General features: G+C 45.0%; 1 protein-coding gene across 1 annotated transcript in view; it reads right to left on the bottom strand.

Moving 5' to 3' along the window:
- Nucleotides 1-21,706, bottom strand: part of Znf618 (zinc finger protein 618) — a 147,408-nt gene that overhangs the window by 50,758 nt on the left and 74,944 nt on the right. Inside the window, exon 2 of the mRNA XM_090330482.1 lies at nucleotides 14,448-14,491. Coding sequence (XP_090186608.1) covers nucleotides 14,448-14,491 — 44 coding nt within the window. The remainder of the gene's footprint in view (nucleotides 1-14,447; nucleotides 14,492-21,706) is intronic.

Here is a 21,706-nt window from a genome sequence, read left to right as displayed (position 1 = left end):
CTTCCCAGCTTGCAAGAATGAAAGCTAGACACCCTCTGTTAAGTGTCACATCTAGGACTCTTACACCCTGCTCTCCCAGGGTGTACTCATGAATTCATCTCAGCATACTATGTACCTTTCTGACCTTACCATCCAGCTTCTACCTCACTACTTCATTCTATTTCCTCTGTAGCCCTGGCTTCTAGGTAAAACTATCTCATTGAATTATATGCTCCCCACCCAAGGGGGATAACGGGTCCTTGGTATTCTTGTGTCATACACCTAACATTTAGCAAGTGCTCCTTAAAAACTGTAGTTGTTTAATAACCACAAGAATACCTGCCAGGCCTATGTAGTGGCACACACCTGCAATCACAACTACTACACAGGCAGGGATAGGAGAACCAAGACCAATACAAACAAAAAGTTACCAAGAAACAAACACAAACAACAAGCCAGGAATGTCATCCGAGCTAAATGGGAGGCAGAGGGAGGAAGATAATGATCCAAGGCTAGTATGGACAAAAGCAAGAGCCCTTATCTTAAAAAAAAAAAAGGTAAAAGCAACATGGATTATGGTCTAACTTCTAACTTAAAAGGCAGAGCACATGCCTACCACGTATGAGGTACTGATTTCAAACTCTAATATCATACAAAAGAAAAGTCCCTGCTTCCTGGTCAATGGATATTGAAACTTTAAGGTACTGTGATGTCTGAGGGCTTACCAGGAAGGCATAGTGGACAGAATGGACAGTGAGACAACTGGCATAAATACAGCATGAGAGACGGCCTCCCTAAAGACAGAACCTAGAGCAAAGCCAGGTCTCCAGTTACATCTGACTCGACATCTTTGCCACTGACCTACCAGCCTCTTTAGGAGTGAGGAATGGGAGACTGGCCTCCAAGGAAAGACAGACTCCTTGGCTCTGCCCACACCCTGATCATCACACAAATGGGTCACCACAGTGGGAAATACAGCTGCAAACAAGGGACCAGCAGACCCCTGCCTCAGACCACAGCAGACAGGGCAAGAGTGCCCAGGCCCCACCCACAGTGGAGATGATGACATGGAATCATTCACAGCCCCCAACTGTGACAATCTGGAGCCGCACAGCACCAAGGGCATAGACAACTTCCTCCTCTTCTCTCGACTTCTACTTCTACGTTTAGATTTACAAGCCCAAATGTTGCTTTCTCTCACACGCTCTGCATTTAATTAGGTGTCCTAATAACAATGGAATCGCAGAACGAACTACTTATATCACTTTGAATTAGTGGTGCAGCTCCTTCTAACTTCTTTAAAAATTTTTTTCATATATCATTTTTTAAAATAGAGCTCATTATTTTAATTATATCCATTTAAATGTACAGTGGAGCCCTTGGATATTCTCAGCACGAATCATTAGGTATATTAGTGAAAAAGCTCTCGGAATCTATCTACATGCTGACACTCCATAATCTATTCTATTTGTGGCACTGTAAAATAGATTTATATATAGATAACTACAAAATAGTTGCTCAAGACACGATATGAATTTTATATTTAACCCAAGTCACACTTCAACATAAAATCCAGAGTCGGGCACTAAAAGGACGATTTTCACTAAGTACCTGCTATGTACGGTCAGCAGTTACTGCCTGAGCCTGTGTGCCTGGAGAGAAGCCGGACCAAATGGAAGGTGCTAAGAGCTAAGAGGCAATGGTTCTCAATGTATGTTCTTTGAAGAACCAGGAGTTCCACGGCAAAGGCTAAAGGACATTGAAGATGCTAGGATAGGTTGCATAATGTTAAGGCTCTAAAACCCCATTCCATCCATTTTCAATAAGGTATGGCTTTGCTTTCCCCTGACATGTATGCATGTAAGCGTTATCCTCCCTACTGTAGGAGAGTGATTAGGCTGGGCAGCTAGATATTGAGAGGGATAAGATCTGAGGATCAAGTTTCAAAGTCAGCCCAGGCAGGAAAGTCTGTGAAACTATCATCTCCAATTAACCACCAGAAAACTGGACATGGCCCTATGGCTCAAAGCACTAGAGTGCTAGCCTTGCGCAAAAAGAACTCAGGGACAGTGCTCAGGCCCAGAGTTCAAGCCTCATAACCACTACCACCAACAATAAAAAACTAGAAGTGGAGCTATGGCTCAACTGGTAGAGCACTAGCCTTGAGGGAAAAAAAAAAAGAAAGCATAAGGACAGTACACTGGTTGTAAGTTCAAGCCCCAAGAAACATGCACACACACACACACACACACACACACACACACGCACGCACGCACGCACGCACGCACGCACAGTAGTAGAGTGATTAGTCCTCCCACCCAAGGTATGTTCATGTCCTAGTCTGTGAAGATGACCTTATTTGGAAAAGAGGTGTTTGCAGATGTAATAAAAGATATTTAACCTTGAGTTTAACCTTGGATTATCTGGGCAGGACCTATAGGCAGTCACAAGTATAGTTGTAAGATAAAGGGCCACTGAGAAAGAAAAAAGAGAAGGTGACGCTTCGAAGAGGATGCTGTGTGATGATGGAGGTAAAGATCAGAGTGATGGGGCCACAAGTCAAGAAATGCTGTCAACTCCCAGGAGAAAGGATTAAAAAATATAGGCTTTTTCCTAAAGGTCTCCTGAGGGAGCTCAGCTCTGCTAACACTTGATTTCAGACATCTGGCCCAGAAAAAAACTTCTGTTGCCTCAAGACATCCAATCTAAAGCATGCCAGCTCCCTCTTCTCCGCAGGGGACATGCCTTCTGCTCAAGTCTGTGGGCAATACCAAGCCGTACATATGCCCTGCAGCATGGCCACACAGAGCCAGCTACCTGGCCTTCCATGTATCATGCCCTCTTGTGCCTCCGACCTCTGTTAAGTAAACTAAAAGCCAATCAAACACAAGCACTGACATGACATCTGAGCCCTCATTACATGACAAGAGCAGGTGTCACCTGCAGTGTGAACATGGGAGACAGGGGAGATTCATGTCCTGAGCAAGAAATTTAAAGCTTAGAAAAGGTGTATTTCTGAAACTTCCTATTTAATAGTTCTGGACAATAGATAGTTCTGGACAATAATTTCATGGAAAGGGAAATTATGAATGGGGCGGTGATGGTACTTTAACTTGTTACAGCAGCAACAGGAAACTAACGCAGTAGTTAAGATGAAATGCAGAGAAGCAGAGAAGTGTGTAAACCCGAGCCACACACGTTGTTCTTACCTCCACAGTTTGTGTTTGGCCAGTGTAAGGTACCAGGGACTGGTACTCTGGCTCTTTTCAGAAATCTCTTAATTGTTCTAACATTCTTTTTTTTCATATATTTTTATAGTAATTAATAGAAGGGTTACATGATATTTGCCATTAATTCCCATTAATTGTTCTAACATTCTTATCACCCCATCATACCTGGTGTTCAAAGAACCCTGTGGCCAGATGGGGAGCCAAAGCACAGAATACAGCCTGTGTGTGGTTCACCTCTGTGACTCCAGCCCTAGCACCATGCCTAGCACACAGCAGCAACTACACAGACACACACACACACACACACACACACACACACACACACACACATTGTGATGTCAACCATAAGTCTGAAAACATACAACCTTCAGGGATGAGCTTAGTCTGAAAACAATTGCACTCCTGCAGCGAAACCATTACCCCTAAACCCCACAGCTTAAGGCAATGCAATCAAGAAACTCAGCAGTGGCTGAAGGGCATGTAAGCCAGACAGCACTGTCTTAAATGTATAATGCCTACAGCATCCTGCCAAAAAACAACAACAAAATGCTGGCACTAGAAGTTGTATCAAGTCAGAGTACCTATGATAATCTCTAGCATCCTGAGTGACTTCAGTCCTGTCTGAGCAATGGATTCCCTGTGCTAACCATCCTGGATATCAATTTTTAAACTTTTTGTTAAATTTAATTCTATTATCAAGGTGATGTACAGAAAGTTTAGTTACATGTAATGAGTACATTTCTTATTGAATATAGTTACTCCCTCCCTCGTTTTTCTCCCACATTCCCTCCCCACCAAGTTGTAAGGTTCATTTGGAACATAGTGTCTTGTGAGTATCACTGTTACAATGGTTCACACTTTGTCTCACCATTCTGTTGTTCCCCTTTCCTTCCCCAAGTCAGGCTAACATACACACAGGCACAGGGTACCAAAAATCAAATACACTAAAGGAAAAACAAAATGAAAGAAAAAAAAGAAATGATTTCATACAGTACATTAAGAACAACAACTAAGAAAAATCTCTTGTTTCCATATTATGGAGAAAAACCACAATGGAATTTTATGCTTCCATCAGAAAGAATGATATCACCCCATTCATGAGGAAATGAAAAGACTTGGAAAAAAATCATATTAAGTGAAGTAAGCCAGACCCAAAGACACATAGACTCTATGGCTTCCCTCATTTGTAATAATTAGTATATGTCTAGGACAGTCCTAGAAACTTCATGAAAACAGGAAGGAGAGTCGGCTAGCAAGTTGAGCTTGCAAACACTCTCCACAAATGCATGGATGCAGGGGAGGTAAAGTGAACAGGTGCATAGCCCAGCCTGACAGCAGTATGGACCAGGATCAAAGTCCTCTGCCACTTGACTCATCTGCTCACACAAGAGCCCTCTGAGTGCCGACCACCTACTACCGCCATCTACTGGTGGGTGTCATACAACCTCCTGCGGCCGCATGAAGCCTGATGAGGCTGTTGGCTCCAGTCCATCACCAGAGCTGCTCTTCTGAAGTCCCTGTAACGATGGTGCTGTTCAATCTAGTGGTCCCATTGCAGGTCCCAGCCAACATGTCCTCCATTCACAGTCTTTAAGGGAGCCCCTCCCTTTCTCCCTTCCATCCTTTCTCACTTTACCATGTGTTTACCTGGGGGCCTCCACCTTCTGGCTTCTCCTGGTCATTGGATGTGTGTCCCTAACTCTCCCACGTGGACAGGCCCTGAAGGGCGGTTCTAGAACCTTTTCTGTTTATCCACTGTCACCTCCTTAGGGATCTTATGAAATAGTTTGAAATATTAACAATATAATGATGAATCCTGGCTTGGAGGTGCCCCTGGATTTCAGAGCAGCATAAACATCCAACTGCTAGACATTCCCTCTCAGGAGGCCTAAAAGGCACCTCAAATTTAAGAAGTCCAAGCCGAGCAGCTGCTATATCCTTCCCCACAAGATAGGAAAACAGTTCTACCTTCCATCCTATGCTCTTCCCAGGAAGCCCAGTGGTCTGAGGCAACACGGTAAATAACTGCAGTCTTCCCCACAAACCCTCCCTCACCCCCATGGCCACCTGTGGCTGGTATGGATGAGGCTTTTCTGCAAGGGTTTTTGTTTTATAGACAAGAAAAGGAGGGCTGGTAAAATGGCGCCACATTTTCATGATCTCCAAGTCTAGTGACAGAAGTGGGTTCTACCAAGTCTGCCTGATGCCAGCATCTGCATTTTAAACCACTCAGACAGTTCTTGCTTCTCTTCCCCAAAGAAGAAATAATAGCAAAAAAAAATACCTGTTGTACACATTCATAAGTAACCTCAGGAGCTCCAAGACATATTATCTTTCTCCTTAGTTTCCAGACAGAACTGGGAATTTCCTAGTCTTTTCAAATAGCCACATAGGGGTAGGATGGGTGAGTAGAGAATAGAGGGTCTAATCTCCTCCACAGACCAGAATGCTTGGGCTTTGTGCCTGCTATCCACCTTTCCTTCTCTCTTAAGTCTGCGCAAGTGGCTGTTGACTATGATATGTTCTTGCCTATGGATGGAACTCATAATGCTATCGTTCTAGGCAGCATCTTCGCAGCCAGCCTGGGAAGGCAGAGCGAGAATCTGGAGTGAGATCACAGGCCAGAGCAGTAGTGATTGAGCCCAGAGTCTGTACTTACACACTGCCCAAGCCAACAATCCTCACATCATTACCGTCTCTTAAAAACCTTCCAAAGTGGAGCCAGGAATTCGGACTAGTGATAGAGAGCTTGCCTAGCAGCAAGAAGTCCTGGGTTTGATTCCTCAGTACCACATACACAGAAAAAGTTGGAATTGGTGCTGTGGCTCAAGTGATAGAGCTCTATCCTTTAGAAAGCCCTAGGACAATGCTCAGGCCCTGAGTTTAAGCCCCAGGACTGGCAAAAAGAAAAAAGAGAAAGCCTTCCAAACTGTCTGCTCTTCCAATTCTGTCACATATCACTGATATATTTTAATACATAGTCAAGTAGAAAAGATGAGATTAATAGATTAAAACTATTAACCTATTAAACAACTCTTTAACAGCCTGGGAACTCAAAATAACCTACAATGCATAAATATATCATTAGTTTGAGATAATTCTGAGATACTTAATTTTCCTCAATTCATAGTGTCAGTCAGCCACAATGCTGGGTTATATTACAGTTCAGAGACAGCATTAAGATTTAAATACTAAGAGCAAACCCCCTGGTTAACTGAAACATAAGGGAGGGTGAAGCAAGAGTCCTTAGCAAGTCTATCAGGTAACCCCATCAAGTTGCAAACTCCAGCGCTCAGCTTGGTAGGGCTCTCTGGTTAAATCAGGGACTATTTTTCAAAGGTACTGTAGATCTAGGAGGATGGCCTGGGCCAGGCCTGGGAATTAAGAGTAAGAACAGTTAAACAGGCACGAGACTTCACGTTGTGTTGTAATTCAGATCCATTCGCAGCATATCCCATTTTCTGAAAAGCCACCTGCTTGCGTCCTCATTCATACATCAGAAGACCCAGGATAGCATCCCTCTGACAGACAGGTGAAGCGTGGAGGCCTCAAATGGGCCATGTCCTCTGTTCCGCAACACCCCCCCCCCAAGCCCGTACGTGTGGGTCCCATGCAGACCCCAGAAGTGGGTGGTGCAAAGTGCCCTCTTGTGGAACATATAAGCAGAGGACTGACACCCTCCTGAGCACCAACTTCACTTCCTGCCATGACTAGACTTATTAAACATCATTTCCTGTCCATCCCTGGCCACTTCCTCCCAGGAATGCCAGAGGAGAAGAAACCTCTCAACAGGACCACTGCTTCCCCCCGCCCCGCCCGGTCCAATGAGCTTTTCCATCTGCCATTGCACCTGGCTCCTCTCGTCCACCCATGTGGGTGATCACCAGGTATGCAATACACAGCCAGCTCTGACAGCAGCACTCTGCGGGAACACTTTCTGCAGGAAGGGCAGGCAGGAATGATCCAGAAGGTAGAAGCAGGCGTGGGGACCTTTGATCATGCTCTGCATGGAGCATGGCAAAAGCTCAGACCCACAGCCAGTACTTCCTCTCCCACTAGCAGAGCCAGACATACTGTGAAGTTATGGAAGTTGGGGTGTGGCTTTAACAGGCAGTTGCAATTGCAACCTTCCTAACAACTACTTAAGGCCATGCTTTGGGACAAGGCAAGGTTCTGTGTGCAACCAACCGACTCCATGTGTCCAGGGACAACTTCATGTGTTCCCAGAGAAGAGCTGGGGAAGCGGGGGACAAGGAGAGGTTTGAGATCCCACTCAATTCCCTATGCTGGACCACTCCAAGCTCAAGTGCCTGTCTGTAAAAATGACCCATGCATTTTGATGTACATGGTGTTGTGGCTTGCCTTTCTGTGGCTATCTCTAGAGAGTGAACCTAAAGCGATTTGAACTGCCCTATTTACGCAATCTAGGTTTTAACAGTAACTGATTAATCCAGGAGTGAACTCTGACCACCAGAAAAGCGACTGGCCCCTTTGGAATATGAGCATGAGAACCCAGAGTCCAACTGTACTTGGTGAGTTTTGGGGATAATCTCAGTCCAGACTCCAGACAAGGCCAGACTTACAGCGAGTCATAGAATGCAATTTCCAGGATGAGGAACAGAAGCTGAAATACATAGTGAAGACCATAATTCCATTCCCAAACAAGTTGTGGGGCCTTAAACTTGGGGCCTAGGCACTGTCCCTGAGCTCCTTTCCTCAAGGCCAGCACTCAACCACTTTGAGCCACAGCTCCTCTTCCAGTTTTCTGGTGATTATTTGGGGATAAAAGTCTTAGACTCTCCTGGGATGGATCCTTAGATCCTTAGATCTATGTGATCCTTAGATCACATAGCTAGGATTATAGGCATGAGCCACCAGCATCCAGCACGGGACCACTTTTACTATACTACTGCAAACCAATATGGTGAACAAGAATTATGCTTTCAAGACTTACTATGAGGGGCCGGGAGAGTGGCCTAGTGGTAGAGCGCACACCTAACATGCACCAAGACTCAGGTTTGATTCCTCAGTACCACAAACATAGAAAAGGCTGGAAGTGGTGCTGTGGCTCAAGTAGTACAGCTCTAGCCTTGAGAAAAGCCCAAGGAGAGTGCTCAGGCCCTGAGTTCAAGCCATAGGACTGGCAAAAAAAAGACCAAAATTATGAGACCTTGTACTCACTGGCTGTCTTCTCATCTCCCCGCCTCTCTCCCTTCCTGAGCCCTATCTTGTTGAGAAGAGACAAATGCCAACTCCTCCAGCACGTGGACTAAGCCTGCTGAGACAGACAGCATGGGGCTCCACTTTGTGCAACTCTAGCAGACCACAGTTCTGACCTGGGGTGGGGGGAGGAAGGAGTCTGTGAACACCTGTACAGTGTCTATGATTTACACAATGCCACCAGGGAGAAAGATCTTGTGAAGACAGACATTCTGAGTGCTATGGAAGAGTGTTTCTCTGCCCTGGCTTGGCTGCAAAACACTTTATAGAGGTAGGAGCTGGTGTCAGGGATGAAGATCATAGAGGAAATGTTGGTGTTATACTGTTCTGTTTTGGCAAAGAGGAGTTTGAGGTGAAAAATGGTGCATTGAATTGACCACCTCATCTGTGAACAGATCTCTCAAATCCAATAATTGAAGAAGTTCAAGTCTTAGATGAGACTGAATGGGGTCCACACAGGAGGTTTGGGTTCCATTGGAAAGAATTAAAATCTGGGCCAAGAATGGAAAAGGCAAAGGCAAACTTGTTTCTTCAAAATAATAGGTTTTGCTTCATTTGCTTTTGGTGTTTTGTACCATGGTAAACTTAATAGCTTTAACTTGTAAAAAAAAATGTTCGTGTTGTTATGATAGAAAAAATGAGATCTCTATCAGGATTTATAGAAACTGGTTTCGTTTCCTTATGGTTGTATAAAAATATGCTTTGTGAAGATTTAATGCAAAGTTTTTTTTTAAATCAGACATACAATTTAATTCAATAAATAGTATCTCTTAAAAAAAGACTAATTATGAAGCCACACACATGAATGTGGTGGAAGACCTGGGCATAAAGGATAAGATTCAGCCATTTTTACTATTTGGATGGCATCTGTTTTTCTTCAGTTGTCTCTGAAGAAGGGGCCATCAGTCACTACCATAGAGCACTGCAGGAAGGAGCAAAGGAACTAAGTGAAAGTCATATGACTCTACAAACACCACCCTCTTCTTCTAGGCCTGGGATCACTGAGAAATCAATTATGTGACATCACTATCACTCATTCTGTCTTAGGACCTAGGATCCAGCCAGCATAGTGGCAATAAAAGTGGATATTTATTGATCATTGTGCTAAGGAGATATATATATATAACGATAGATAGATAGATAGATAGATAGATAGATAGATAGATAGATAGATAGATAGATAGACTGATGATTACAGGTGACCCTCAGCACTGTGGATGTGGTATCAATAATCATTTCTGTTCCACAGAGGAAACTGAACTCAGTAAGGGTTGTTAAAATCACACAACCAGGCAGTATGCTTCCTAAGACTGCCTGTCCTGATCTCTCAGAGACAGTCTTTGTAAAATCTTTTTATTTATTTATTATTTATTTATTTATTTATTTTATTTTTTGCCAGTCCTGGGCTTGAGCTCAGGGCCTGAGCACTGTCCTTGGACTTTCTCAAGGCTAAAGCTCTACCACTTGAGCCTCCGCACCACTTCCGGCTTTTTTCTATATGTGGTACCGAGGAATCGAACCCGGGTCTTCATGCATGCTAGGCAAGCACTTTAACCACTAGGCCAAACTCCCGGCCAGTCTTTATAAAATCTTGACCCTGCTATTTCTTCCCCTCCTGGCACCTAGCATGCTGCACTGAAAACCAAAAGTCATGCTATCTCACTGTTCAAACATCTCCTAGGGTCTAAGCAGTTGTGCTGACCTCCCTGCTTTGCTCTAGACATATCCAACCCCTAGGGCCTTTGCATCTGTTCTCATTGCCTAGAAAACATTTCTCCCCAAAGACCCTTGACTTGGTCCAAATCGTATTCACTGACCAGTGATGCTTTTCCTGAATGACCATGCATTTCAAAAGGCAGCACCCCTCCTGTCTGCCTATTTCTCAGTTTGCTCTTTTATCCATAGCACTTGTAAAATCTGACAAGCATATATTTCATGCACATGGCCCATCTGTTCCACTCCCACCCAAATACCAGCTCTGCTTGTTCACTGCTATCTCCCCAGTACCTAAGGCAGGCCCAGAATTCAGTAAGCATCCAATAATACCTTGGGAATGACTGGACCTTGGTTTTGCTATCCTCTCCCCCTGCTCTCCTGTCACCAGGGCCCTGTTTCCATTGTTAGGCATCTGATAACACGTCTCCTGATCTCCAAGGTAGAGATTACATTACTTGGAGTTGTCCACTCTGCAAACATTCATATGGCCAAAAAAAGGGGGGCATAATTCTTCATTATGGCAAGCCAGTAACTGAGCTTACTTCATGACAAAAACTGCATTTCTTTCAGATTTTTCATATGGAAGGGCCACCACCCCTTGGAATATGTGAAGTTTGGCTGCCAATAGACTACATAATTTGTAACCCACACACCCGGTCAATATTAACCTACAGTGCCGGATCACTGATCTTATAAAATCAACCCAGGTTGGGTTACAGGGAAGTAAAGCAAACCATATTTTGTTGTTTCTTAAGATCAAGAACACCACCTCTCCTTGTCCCCCTCGATTTAACACTAATTCCTGAGCAACCTATGCTGTTGGTTTTGGGGTTTAGCCAAAGGCTCTCTGGAGAATTAACAAAATTATGTGTTCCAGGCCAAAAGGAAAGAGTGAGGATGAAAGAGAGGCTGTTGCAGTAACAATATGCTGTGCCATGGCTGGGAGGGCAGGGGTCCTTCAAGGTTAGCTATGCCCCAACTCCTCTAGCGTCATTCAGACTTTGTGGGACTTCCATTTCTTCACAGGAAACACACAAACTTAAATCTGATGTATGACATACAGAACCACCAGGTAGACAAAGGCTCAGTCAGGGTTCAAGTCCCCAGTGGCATTAGCGAGGGCCACAGCTAACGTTCTCCTAATGCTCTAACATGTCATTCATTCCTCAGAAAACTGAGCCCCTATCCTGTGATATGTTTGGTGATCTTTCAAAGGATGCTATTAGTTCTAATCACAGACCCAACATGGACTCGTCCAGGAGCTTCTCCGGGGGCTCTACAGTCCTTGACAGGCCCTCACAGTTCTCTGGACTCATATATACAGAGCATTTCACCCTGAAAGACAGGAAGGCACGGCAGGAGAAGACTTGGGTTGGCAACCTGCTTTCCTGCTTCCTTCTAACTGGGCAGCTTTACACTTATCATCTTCTCATCTCTGCTTCCTCATCTGTAAGACAGGGTTAAAATGAGTACCTCTCTCCCGAGGCTATTAGGAAGATACACACAATGGACAAAATAAATCTGTATTCATTGGACACTATGTTGGAAATGAACTCTACAACTTGTGGGTGGGGATGGGAGGAAAAAACTGGGAGAGAGCAAGGACACTGTCCAAAAAAAACATACTCTTTACCTGACATATGTATCTAACCCCTCCCATCCATGATTACCTTTATGATAACAATAAACAATTAAAAAATAAATCTGTATAAGTCACTCAGTTCATAGCCCAACATAGTGAGTATGACACACTGATATACTAAGTACATCAGAGTCCTTAATAAGGGGAATTTCATCACTTGAAGTCACACACATCCCAAAGGTGTGGGCTGGCCCTTCCTGGTATATTATTGGTCTCAATCACTGAGTATATGTGGTAGAGAGCCCAGCCTAGTCAGAGAGAAGCAAGGGCACATATGCCACCTTCCACTTCCCAAGAAGACATCAATAATCGATTGCCATATTTTTCCCTTTCCCACCCCCAACAGCAGCCCTGTATAGTAGTAATCAATTCAGTCTCAGGTGGCCACTGGCCAGGCAGAATGCTGGGTGGTAGAGCTTAAGGCATCAAAGTGAGGACCAGAAGTGGAATTTTGTTTTTTGGTTCACTGCTATGGATTCAGAAGATACTCTCATGTCTGCTAATGGATAAATTCGCACGAAATCCCTCTGAGGCCACAGCACTGTGTCTATCACAGCAAGCTCATGATAAATGCTGAAGAGGGCAGCGGCCAGGCCCTCCCTAGAGCTTAGCCTCTCTGAGTAAAGAGGTTATCATCCCTGGCAGGTGGCCTAATGTAGCCTCTCATTCTTCTGATGACCCTGCACAGCGCCCTTCCTCCTGAAGACCTCAGTCTCCCAACCTCCACAACAAGAGGAGGCTCAGACTACCACTGGGCCTCTTCCAGCTCTGGCCTTCCCATCTAACAGGTATCTATAGCTCCCACCAACCAGTCTAAGGAAGCTACTGAAGGTCAGTTCACCAGACATAGCATTCTGGGCAGCTGCTTCCTATGTGCATCGCTACCATGGAACTAAGGCCCCAGCTGACCGTCCCCTCCCCATCTGGACTCTCTTTCTCCATTCAAGCCCCTATTCCCTGCCCCTATACAAACATGGTTCTTGTCCTATGGCGCTGGTGCTCTAAGAGACAGCAAATCAGGACTAAGTAAGGAGCAGGGGCAGGTGGTAAGCCACAGGTCACAGGCTGAGATGTAGGAAAACAGAGAAAAGGACAGTCTAGGCAAAGGCCATCAAGTTAAAGGCAGTTCAGTCTGGGGTTGATAAAACTTTCCTGCCACTGATAAAGTGAAAAAGAGAAAAAAAAACTGCCACTGAGACTAGTATAAAGTATTTGTCAGGCCCTAGGAGGACATACAGATCACAAGCCCCCCCGCCCCCCTCACCTGGGGTCACAGCCTCCAATCCACCCTCCCAAAAGCTCCTTTGGTGAACTTTTCAAACACATAGCCCAAGAAGTTCTACTTGCTAAGGGTTCCCAAAGGGTGCTGCAAGGAACACTTACTACCTGGGGTGAAACTCAATAAAAGGACCCTGTGGCTAACTAGGTTTGAGAAACAGGACATTTATGTCTCTCTTGTACCCTGAGCATACACATACACACATTAAAGGCTCTGAAAAGTCTTACAGCAGCAAAAAACCAAAAATGGTTTGACTTTGTTTCATCCACTGTCCTCTACACTTTGGCTATTACTGTCATAGTCCCCAACAGAAATCTATGAGCATGTTACAGAACTGGTGTTCAAAGCAGAAGGGAAAACTTAGTGTATCATTCACACAGCCTGATTCTGAGTCTAGCAACTGACTCAGAGAATGTTCTAGATCTTGTGTATATGCCTATTTGTTCTTTGCCTTCTTCCTGCCTCAATGCCCCAAACAGAAGCCACATGGTTGCTTCAGCTCGGTCGTACCCAAGGGGACAGCAGCAGAACAAGTGCCAAGGCTCACGTGTGCCTATTTGAGTCACCCACGGTGATACCTATGGACCTACCTGGTCTTTTCCCATTGTTTGGGAGTAATGCCAGTCCAGCAGGCCACTGGGGTCCATCCCCTTCCATCTTCTGCCAGCTTCAAGGTTGAAGATGGATCTGAGTCTGACTCATTGGACTTGCTGCCTCCTGCCTTGCTTTGGTGTGATAGGTTGAGACATAGCCCAGGATGCTAGCATGTGGACTGAGGAATTCCTTACCCTGCTGGGGACCAGTGGCTCACACCAGGAGGCTGAGAGCTGAGGATTGCGGCTTCAAGCCAGCCTGGACAGGAAAGTCTGTGAGTCATAGTCAATAAAACAACAAAAGGCCAGAAATGGAGCTGTGGCTTAAGTGGTAGAGTGTTAGCCCTGAGTGGAAAAGCTCAAGGACAGTGCTCAGGCCCTGAGTTCAAGCACTAGTCTTGGCATCAAAAAAAGAAGGAAGAGGAAGAGGGGGAAGGAAAAGGAGGAAGATGAGAAAGAGGAGGGGAGAGGAAAAGGAGGAGAAAAGGAGGAGAAAGAGGAAGAAGAAGAGGAAGAGAAGCATTATCATTGCACACCAAGACAAGAATGGATCCCCCTGGAGTTAACATGACAGCCTTCTGCTTCATCTCCTAGATCACTACAACTTGAGGGGCCACAGGCCAGCTTAGAAAGGAGTCATCCTTGGAGATCAGTGTCTAGAGAAGGCACATGGAAAGTGCCACCCATGTTCACATATCTTCCAGGGATGTATGAGCCCTGGTCCTTCAGGGTGGGAGGATGAGGGAATGGTGACTGTTTTGCAGACCAGGGCCCAGGACGGGACATACCTGTTTGCAGTGCTTTTCCTTCCGGCTGCACTGGCTCCGTCAGCCTGTAAAAGAAACCCAAATACCTCCATCAGCCAGGGTGGAAGACACATTCTACCCACCTCCACCTTGGGAAGCAAGAGGGCGTCAGGCTACCCTATCCCATTTGCTTGGTTCTTTAAATCCAACTAGGCACCCACTGCCAAGGTAAACCCTGCAATCACACACCCCAGGGGTGTGGGAAAAGTAAGTAACTAGTTAAATCTGAGATTGAATTGAACCCCTTTTATTTTCAGCTGGGATTTCCAATAAAACAGTAGCTGCAGATTTATTCCTACCAACCTGAGGGGGAAAATCTTATTATGTTAAAATGTTCTGTTCCCATCCTACCCCCTAACCCTATGAGGTGGAGAAGGAAGAAAGGGCTAGTTCTTAATCTCTTTTATTTGGGATAGGGGTTGGGAGAGATAAGGTTGACCAAATGAAATTTTCAGAAATCATAAAATTCTGTTTCTGATGGAGAGATGAAGGCCCTGGAAGCAGCTGGAGCACAGGACAAATGACAAATATCCAAGGTGGTGACAGTCCAACAGGGCTCAGGAGGTTTTAGGTCGTAAAGGCCGAAGGAGGTTGCTCATCACAAATCACTGAACAATGCCAAGACCCTCCACTGTGAGGGAGACCACTAATCCCCAGCTGGTTCTTACATAGCCTGCATGGCCATTGGACTTACAGGGCAACGTGGGCTTGAAACTGGCACCTGGGCTTACAAATTCAATATTTTCCCATGTTTACCAAGGTCAATCTGAGCATGTCTCATATTTAGAAGCACTACTTCAGAGTCTATGAAATCTTCAAGTCCTCAGGTTTCCTGCTATCTCTGCAGTGACCATCTCATGTGGGTTAAATGCTGGACGTGCCATCCAGTCTCACCTCCTTTCTGCACAAGCTCCACTTTTGTTTCCAAGCTTTTCAGCTTTCCAGGTTTCAAGAGAAGGACCGAGGATCTGAAATCCAAACAGCAGCTAGCTACCTTTTGGTGTATGTTTCCCAGAAATTGCAAACTGACAAAACCAGAAGACAGATCAGTAATATAGGAACATAAAGAAAGTTCATCCCCCAATGATCAGATGTTCAGCTTTTCTTCAAAATCTGGATGATCCGCTGCCGCCCACAGCAGCTGGCAGCAAGGGCTGCCATACCTGATTCTCCACAGCCTCCACTGTGCCCTGGTCTCATCTCCACCAGTGAGTGTTCATACTCACGCCCCTCAGACAACTTCCCACCAGACTAAAGACAGCATTGCCTTATCTCATTCACCTTCCCCACGGGTCCCCATCCGACATGCTTTACAGGGAGATTCAGAGTCTCAAAGATTAAGTTGTTTATACTAAATCCCACAGCTACAAGCCCAGATTTGGGTATGGAATACTTCAACCCTCAAGAGAGCCAAATGAGATGGAGGGTGGATAGAGCATGGATGGACGGAGAATGGAGGACGGACCAAAGATGGATGGGTAGTAGGGCAGTGGGAGACATCCCACACAGCACGTGCCAACAACAGAATACATGATACTCATGGCTCTTGGGACTGCCATACATAAGACTTAGAGAGGAAAAACAAGGTGACACAAGTAAGACTACTTAGTGTGGGCTCGGTGTTAACAACTGTACATACCACTAACAGTATCAGACACAGTTACAGGGACCACTGCTTCTTGGGCCCAGGAAACAGAGGCATAGAAACACAGAAGAACATACATAGCAGATGAATAAGGTACAGTCAACCCGGAATACCCAGAATCCCATGCTACAAGTGGGCAACATGGTGAGAGTCCACCAGACCACCACAGTCTCAAGCTTCTCCAAAAGGTGGACCCACATGGACAGTGGCCTAGAAGGCAGTGAACAGTAACCATCAGGTAATAGGATTCACTGCGGCTACTGTCACGTGTCATTGTCCCCCAAGGGAAAATAGGCTACTCGAGGCCACTCGAAGCCTCAATAGGTTCCTTCTCCAACCAGAGGCAGTCCGTAGGTAAAAACAAGGTCATGGGGCTAAAGCAGGTCTCCCCTCCTTCTTTCCACTGCTGTCCTGAAATTGAGCCTACCCCTCCTTAAGCATACCCTCTATGGTCAGTAAGGGGCCCATGGAAGACCCTCTCTATGCTCGAGATGGAGGGATTCAAAGCTCTCTGCTGGCCATCGCTGCTCAACCCCCACCAGTCCCAGCCCCTTCCATTCCTTAAGTCACCAGTTTCCCCATAAGACCTGGGCAAGGCTATTTTTGGTTTCATTCCATCCTCTTCTTCCCTCCCCAAATGAATGTTAAGTTGTTCTTTTTTCCATTCTCATATTAAGGGTTTTTTTGGAAAGAAAATATTATTCCAAACCCAGAAATTTTATTTCTAAATTTGTGCAAATGTAAGTTGTAAGACATTAGCTGCATTTCACATTTTGTGCAAATGGCAGAAACAGGCAATTCGTGTGCTCCGGGATGGGGGCTGGCCAACGATTTCGATAAAATAAACCCTTTTTTAATTTAAATGCTAATGCACTGAATTAAAATTTAATAACTGAGGAAATTGAAAAGCCGAGCAGGAATATTGGAAATAAATCCAAGCAGAAACAGCTGAAATTAAAAATTCTAGAGAGTGGGAGGACAGCAGCTAAGCTGTCTTATATGATTACATTTTTTTTTTTTTCAGAATGAAGCAAAAAAAAAAAATCCTATCTCTCGCTGGCTCTAGGGCAGTAAATCCACAGTGCTGTGATTTATTGCTCAATTTTCCTGAGGGAAAAAGGCTTTCTTTCATGCTGAAATATTTCATAAATTTCAAGCCAGCATAAATTCTTAATTTAAAAGTTATGGAGGTCACATGTAGTGCATTGGTACAGTTCCAAAATCTTAAAGGAATAGCAACAACCAAAAAAAGAAAAAAAAAAAAAGAAAAAAGGGAGGGATAGAATTTGCTTTATTTCCCCTCCTTTTCCTCATTTTGGTTTTAATTCACAAGTTGAAATTTTCTTATGAAAAAAATCCCTCCAGGATGGAGGAATCCTTGTGCATGTGGGGAACTGATGTGTGTTTGGAAATCTGCTGCCATAGATAGAGAGATAAAGATTTAATTCAATTATAAAAAGGCTTTTTTTTTTCTCTTTTTTCCTTCTTTTTTTTTTTCTTCTTAAAGCCACTTGAGGAATTTCTGGAAAAAATTTCCTCCCTTCATTGCCCTGGAAGGGGTGAGGGTGGGGGAGGGGGCAATGTAATTGCTTCTCTTAGATCTCCAATCTTTTGTGCACACTGATATATTCATTTGTTATACAGCTGTTCAGCGGCGGAAAGAATGCTGGGGCGCCCATAATTCTAAGCAAATCAATCAAAAATTAATGATTTGTCATGCTTGTACAATGGAGGGAAAAAAAAAAAAACAGTTCCTTGGGTCCTAGCTGCCTGATTTCCAAGAATGAAATGCTTTTCTGAGATAGAGAGCCCAGAGCTCTGGCTCAGGGAGGCTGAGAGGTCCTCACCTAACTGGGGTGGGAGGGCCCCTCCCTTCCAGTTCTTAGCATAAGGGAGCACCATCTTGGAGTGGGCAGGACCAAGATGGCGCCAGGACCATCCCTGCTCAGTGCATTTCCCTGGTGGTGGTATAATTAGGATCTTGCCTTTGCCCTCCCCCACTGCAACTTGAAAATCACTTCCTCCTGGGAGAATTGAATGGCTCCCCCTCCCCCACTAGATTTAATTTGTCCCTGTTCATTGTTCTCCTAACTCTGCTAGCATACTGCCATCAGCACTGAGGACAGGATTCCTGGACTGTGCTGAATCCGCTCATTGGGATTGTTTCTTGGGAAATACTAAAAATAAGTAGATGGACTGCACTGGCAATTCTAGTGTGTGTGTGTGCGCGCGTGTGTGTGTGTGTGTGTGTATGCATGTCCATGTATGCATGTGCACGCATGCACCAACACCAGGGTATAAACTCAGGACTTGTGCAATCTCCCATGGCTTTTTTGCTCAAGGCTGGTGCTCTACCATTTGAGCCAAACTGTTACTATAAGCTTTTTGTTGATTAGCTGGGGATAAGTCTCACAGATTTTTCTGCCTGGGCTAGCTTCAAATGGTGAGTGATTTTCAAATCTCAGCCTCCAGTAGTACCAAAATCTAACAGATCAACCTATTCTTTCATAACCAATTACTTCTTCACTTAGCAGGTATTTCTTGGAAACCTACTTTGCGTAAAGCACTGTACTAGGCTCTAAATGAATGGTACTGTGTCCACTGGGGGACCAACTCCAAAGTTCTAGTGTTGGTCTGTATATACCAGGATTTTCTGCACCTTTGAGGAGAGGGAAGCCTTGCACTTGCCCCTTTTCTGTGTCTTGTTGTTAACGAGTCTTATCAGTCCCCTCAAAGGTTACATTTACGAGTACCAACGCATATTATGCCAAGAGGTCTGTTTCATACATCTGACATATAGGAAAGTTCAAAAATTAAAATCCTCTTTTAAATTCTGTCAACTGGCAGACCTAACCCTGCAGGAGCTGAGCAGCCTTGGTGATGACTACCTAGAGGCCTGTGGGAGGACATGCAACATCTCCCAGATCTGCTGCCAGGGCCCTGAGACCTGGCCAGGGGGTGCTTCTATGTCCCTTAATATTTAGGGAAGACACACACACACACACACACACACACGCACAATGTACATAACATATATTATATGTATCATATATTACCTATCTTTCCTTTCCAATGCCTAGCACATTTCCCAAATTAAGACATATACTGTCTTCCCCAGTGAAACATAGGACTCAAATAAGAAATCATCCACCATTAGCTCATGCCTATAATCCTACCTACTCAAGAAGTTGAGCTCTGAGAACCATCAGCTCTGCCAAGGAAGTCTGTGAGATCCTTATCCTCAAAAGTCCTCCAGGAGAGCTGTGGCTCAAGTGGTGGAGCAGTAACCTCGAGTGAAAAGCTAAGAAAGAGTACCCAGGCCCTATTACGGACACACATACAAACATACACACAAAAACAAGAAACATTCATGGAGCTTATTCCACAGTGGGAATATCCACCTGCCCTCAGGGAAATTATATGTAAGAGGAAGGAGTCAAAGCTACTAGGTAGGTATCAAGCTTTAATCTGCCCTATGTGGGACAGAGAAGGGTAGGGGTGTCAGAAACGCTGGGGCTCGCATGCGCACTCATTCCACAACCCTGGCACATCCTCGGCACATGGCCCCAAACAATGTTACCCACCAAGCCTCAAGGCCCCACTTTCATTCACCCGGTGTTTCTGAAAATACTTACGAAGGGTGAAGGAAGATTCTTCCCTAGAAACTAAATATTATTACAAATTGTCTAATTAGACCATGCTTCATCGACCCTATGCACTGATATGATCTAACACATGGTACTTGGTTTTTAATTGGGAGTTTTCTTTCTCAACTGATCATGGTTGTTCAAAGCCACTGGCTGCCCTGGCTCATAGGGAAGATCCTAGCTAGGTAGAATGGTGAGGAAGTGTGTGCCAGTGCTCTAAAGAGAAAGAATTGGGTTCCAGGGAGACTAGAGGGTCAAGAGGGTTTCCCGATGGAAGTTGCTTTACACCAGGGAGCCCCAGCACTGTTCTCACACTCAGTGGAGGGAAACAGAGCTGAAAGGATGGCTGCAGGAAGAAATTTTCCAGGTACAGGACAGCGAGAGGGAAGTATTTTGCCCAGGAGAAGGCCTGGGTTCCCAAGCCTATGCCAGGCTTTGGTTGTTGCTGATGGCCTTTTCCTCTGGAAGAGCAGAGCATTGAGTTGGGCTGATACCAGGAATTCCTGGCAAGATCTCCAGGTTAGACCCCAGGTTACCACTTAAGACTTTGCAGAATGTATATATGGGTTGTTTTTATATGGCTGTGGCCATGAGACTGTCTCTGAACAAGTAGGCAGCTTCTCTGAGGGAGGTCTTGGAGACACCATCATTGACAAGCCAGTATTTCTAACATCCAGAGGAAATGATTTTCTTTTCTTTTCTTTCTTACTTCCTTTGCTTTGCTTTTTTTTTTTTGCCAGTCCTGGGCTTGGGCTCAGGGTCTGAGCACTGTCCCTGAATTTTCTCAAGGCTAGGGCTCTACCACTTGAGCCACAGCACCACTTCTGGCTTTTTTCTATGTATGTGGTACGGAGGAATCGAACCCGGGTCTTCATGCATGCTAGGCAAGCACTCTACCATTAGGCCAAACTCCCAGCCCCCCTTTGCTTTTCTTTTATTCCTTCTTTTCTTATTCCTTTTTTGTTTTTCTGACTAAGGTGCTCGTCCACCACTTTCCAAGCCCTGGAATTTCCTAAGCCAAGTGTCAAGAAACAATTCGGGTTTTGTTGGGATGGAGCTAGCATGGGCCCATTTCCTGAGACACCAGTTACAGGTGAGCTCTTTTGTTCTCTATGGGAAATAATACAATTTGGATCCTTCCTGTAATAATGTCATTATTGCCAGTCATCAGGAGCAATCATTGGTAATTAGGCAACACTTTTAATCAGGCAAGGGAGTCTGGGCTTCTGGGCAGCCTCAGGAGCCTCAGACCCCGAAAGCACTCAATGGCTGTAATCTGGGGACAGGGAGCCCATTGCTCTGGCCCCCTGTCATTTCCCAGCTAAGAGTTGAGGATGGCCTGGAAAGCAGTGCAGCAGAGAAAGCTCCAGGACTGACTTCTGGGAGCAGCAGGATCAGCTGAGAGGAAATGAAGAAAAGAGCCACCACAAAGCTAGCACATGACACATGCTCAGAGAATGGCAGAGGTTGGTTGCTATAGGTTGTTTATTATTATTATTATTATTATTATTATTATTATTATTATTTCCCCACCAGTTGTAGACCATATGCAAAGGGCTGGCAACTCCTTTGTACATAGACCTGGGCTCCTAGAATGGACAGAAGAAATTACAGAATTCATCTCCTAAGTAGGAGCTCCATCAGGAACTCTTAGGAGAAGGAAGAAGACATTCCTTGTGCTGCTACATTGGACCTGGGACCCAGCACACAGCATGCAGGCCTAGGCCCCACCTTGTGTCCACCACATCTCCAGAGGGCACCCCAGTGGCTCATGGCTCATTCAGTTTTCCTTCCAGGCCTGGGCGCAGATTCTATATACTGCTTCCAAGCATGAGGTCTTTCCCAGGTCAGATCCAGGGAGCTTCTGTGTGGCTTTTAAACTTTTCATCTTAAAATAGTCCTACATTTAGAGAAGGGTTGTAAAGATAGCATGGGGGTCTCTATCTACA

This window comes from Megascapheus bottae, chromosome 3 (genome assembly GCF_031878675.1).
Source record: "Megascapheus bottae isolate mThoBot1 chromosome 3, mThoBot2.hap1, whole genome shotgun sequence".
NCBI lineage: Eukaryota > Metazoa > Chordata > Mammalia > Rodentia > Geomyidae > Megascapheus > Megascapheus bottae.
The sequence above is the reverse complement of the archived record's forward strand: the minus strand, read 5'-3'. Positions and strand labels throughout refer to the sequence as shown.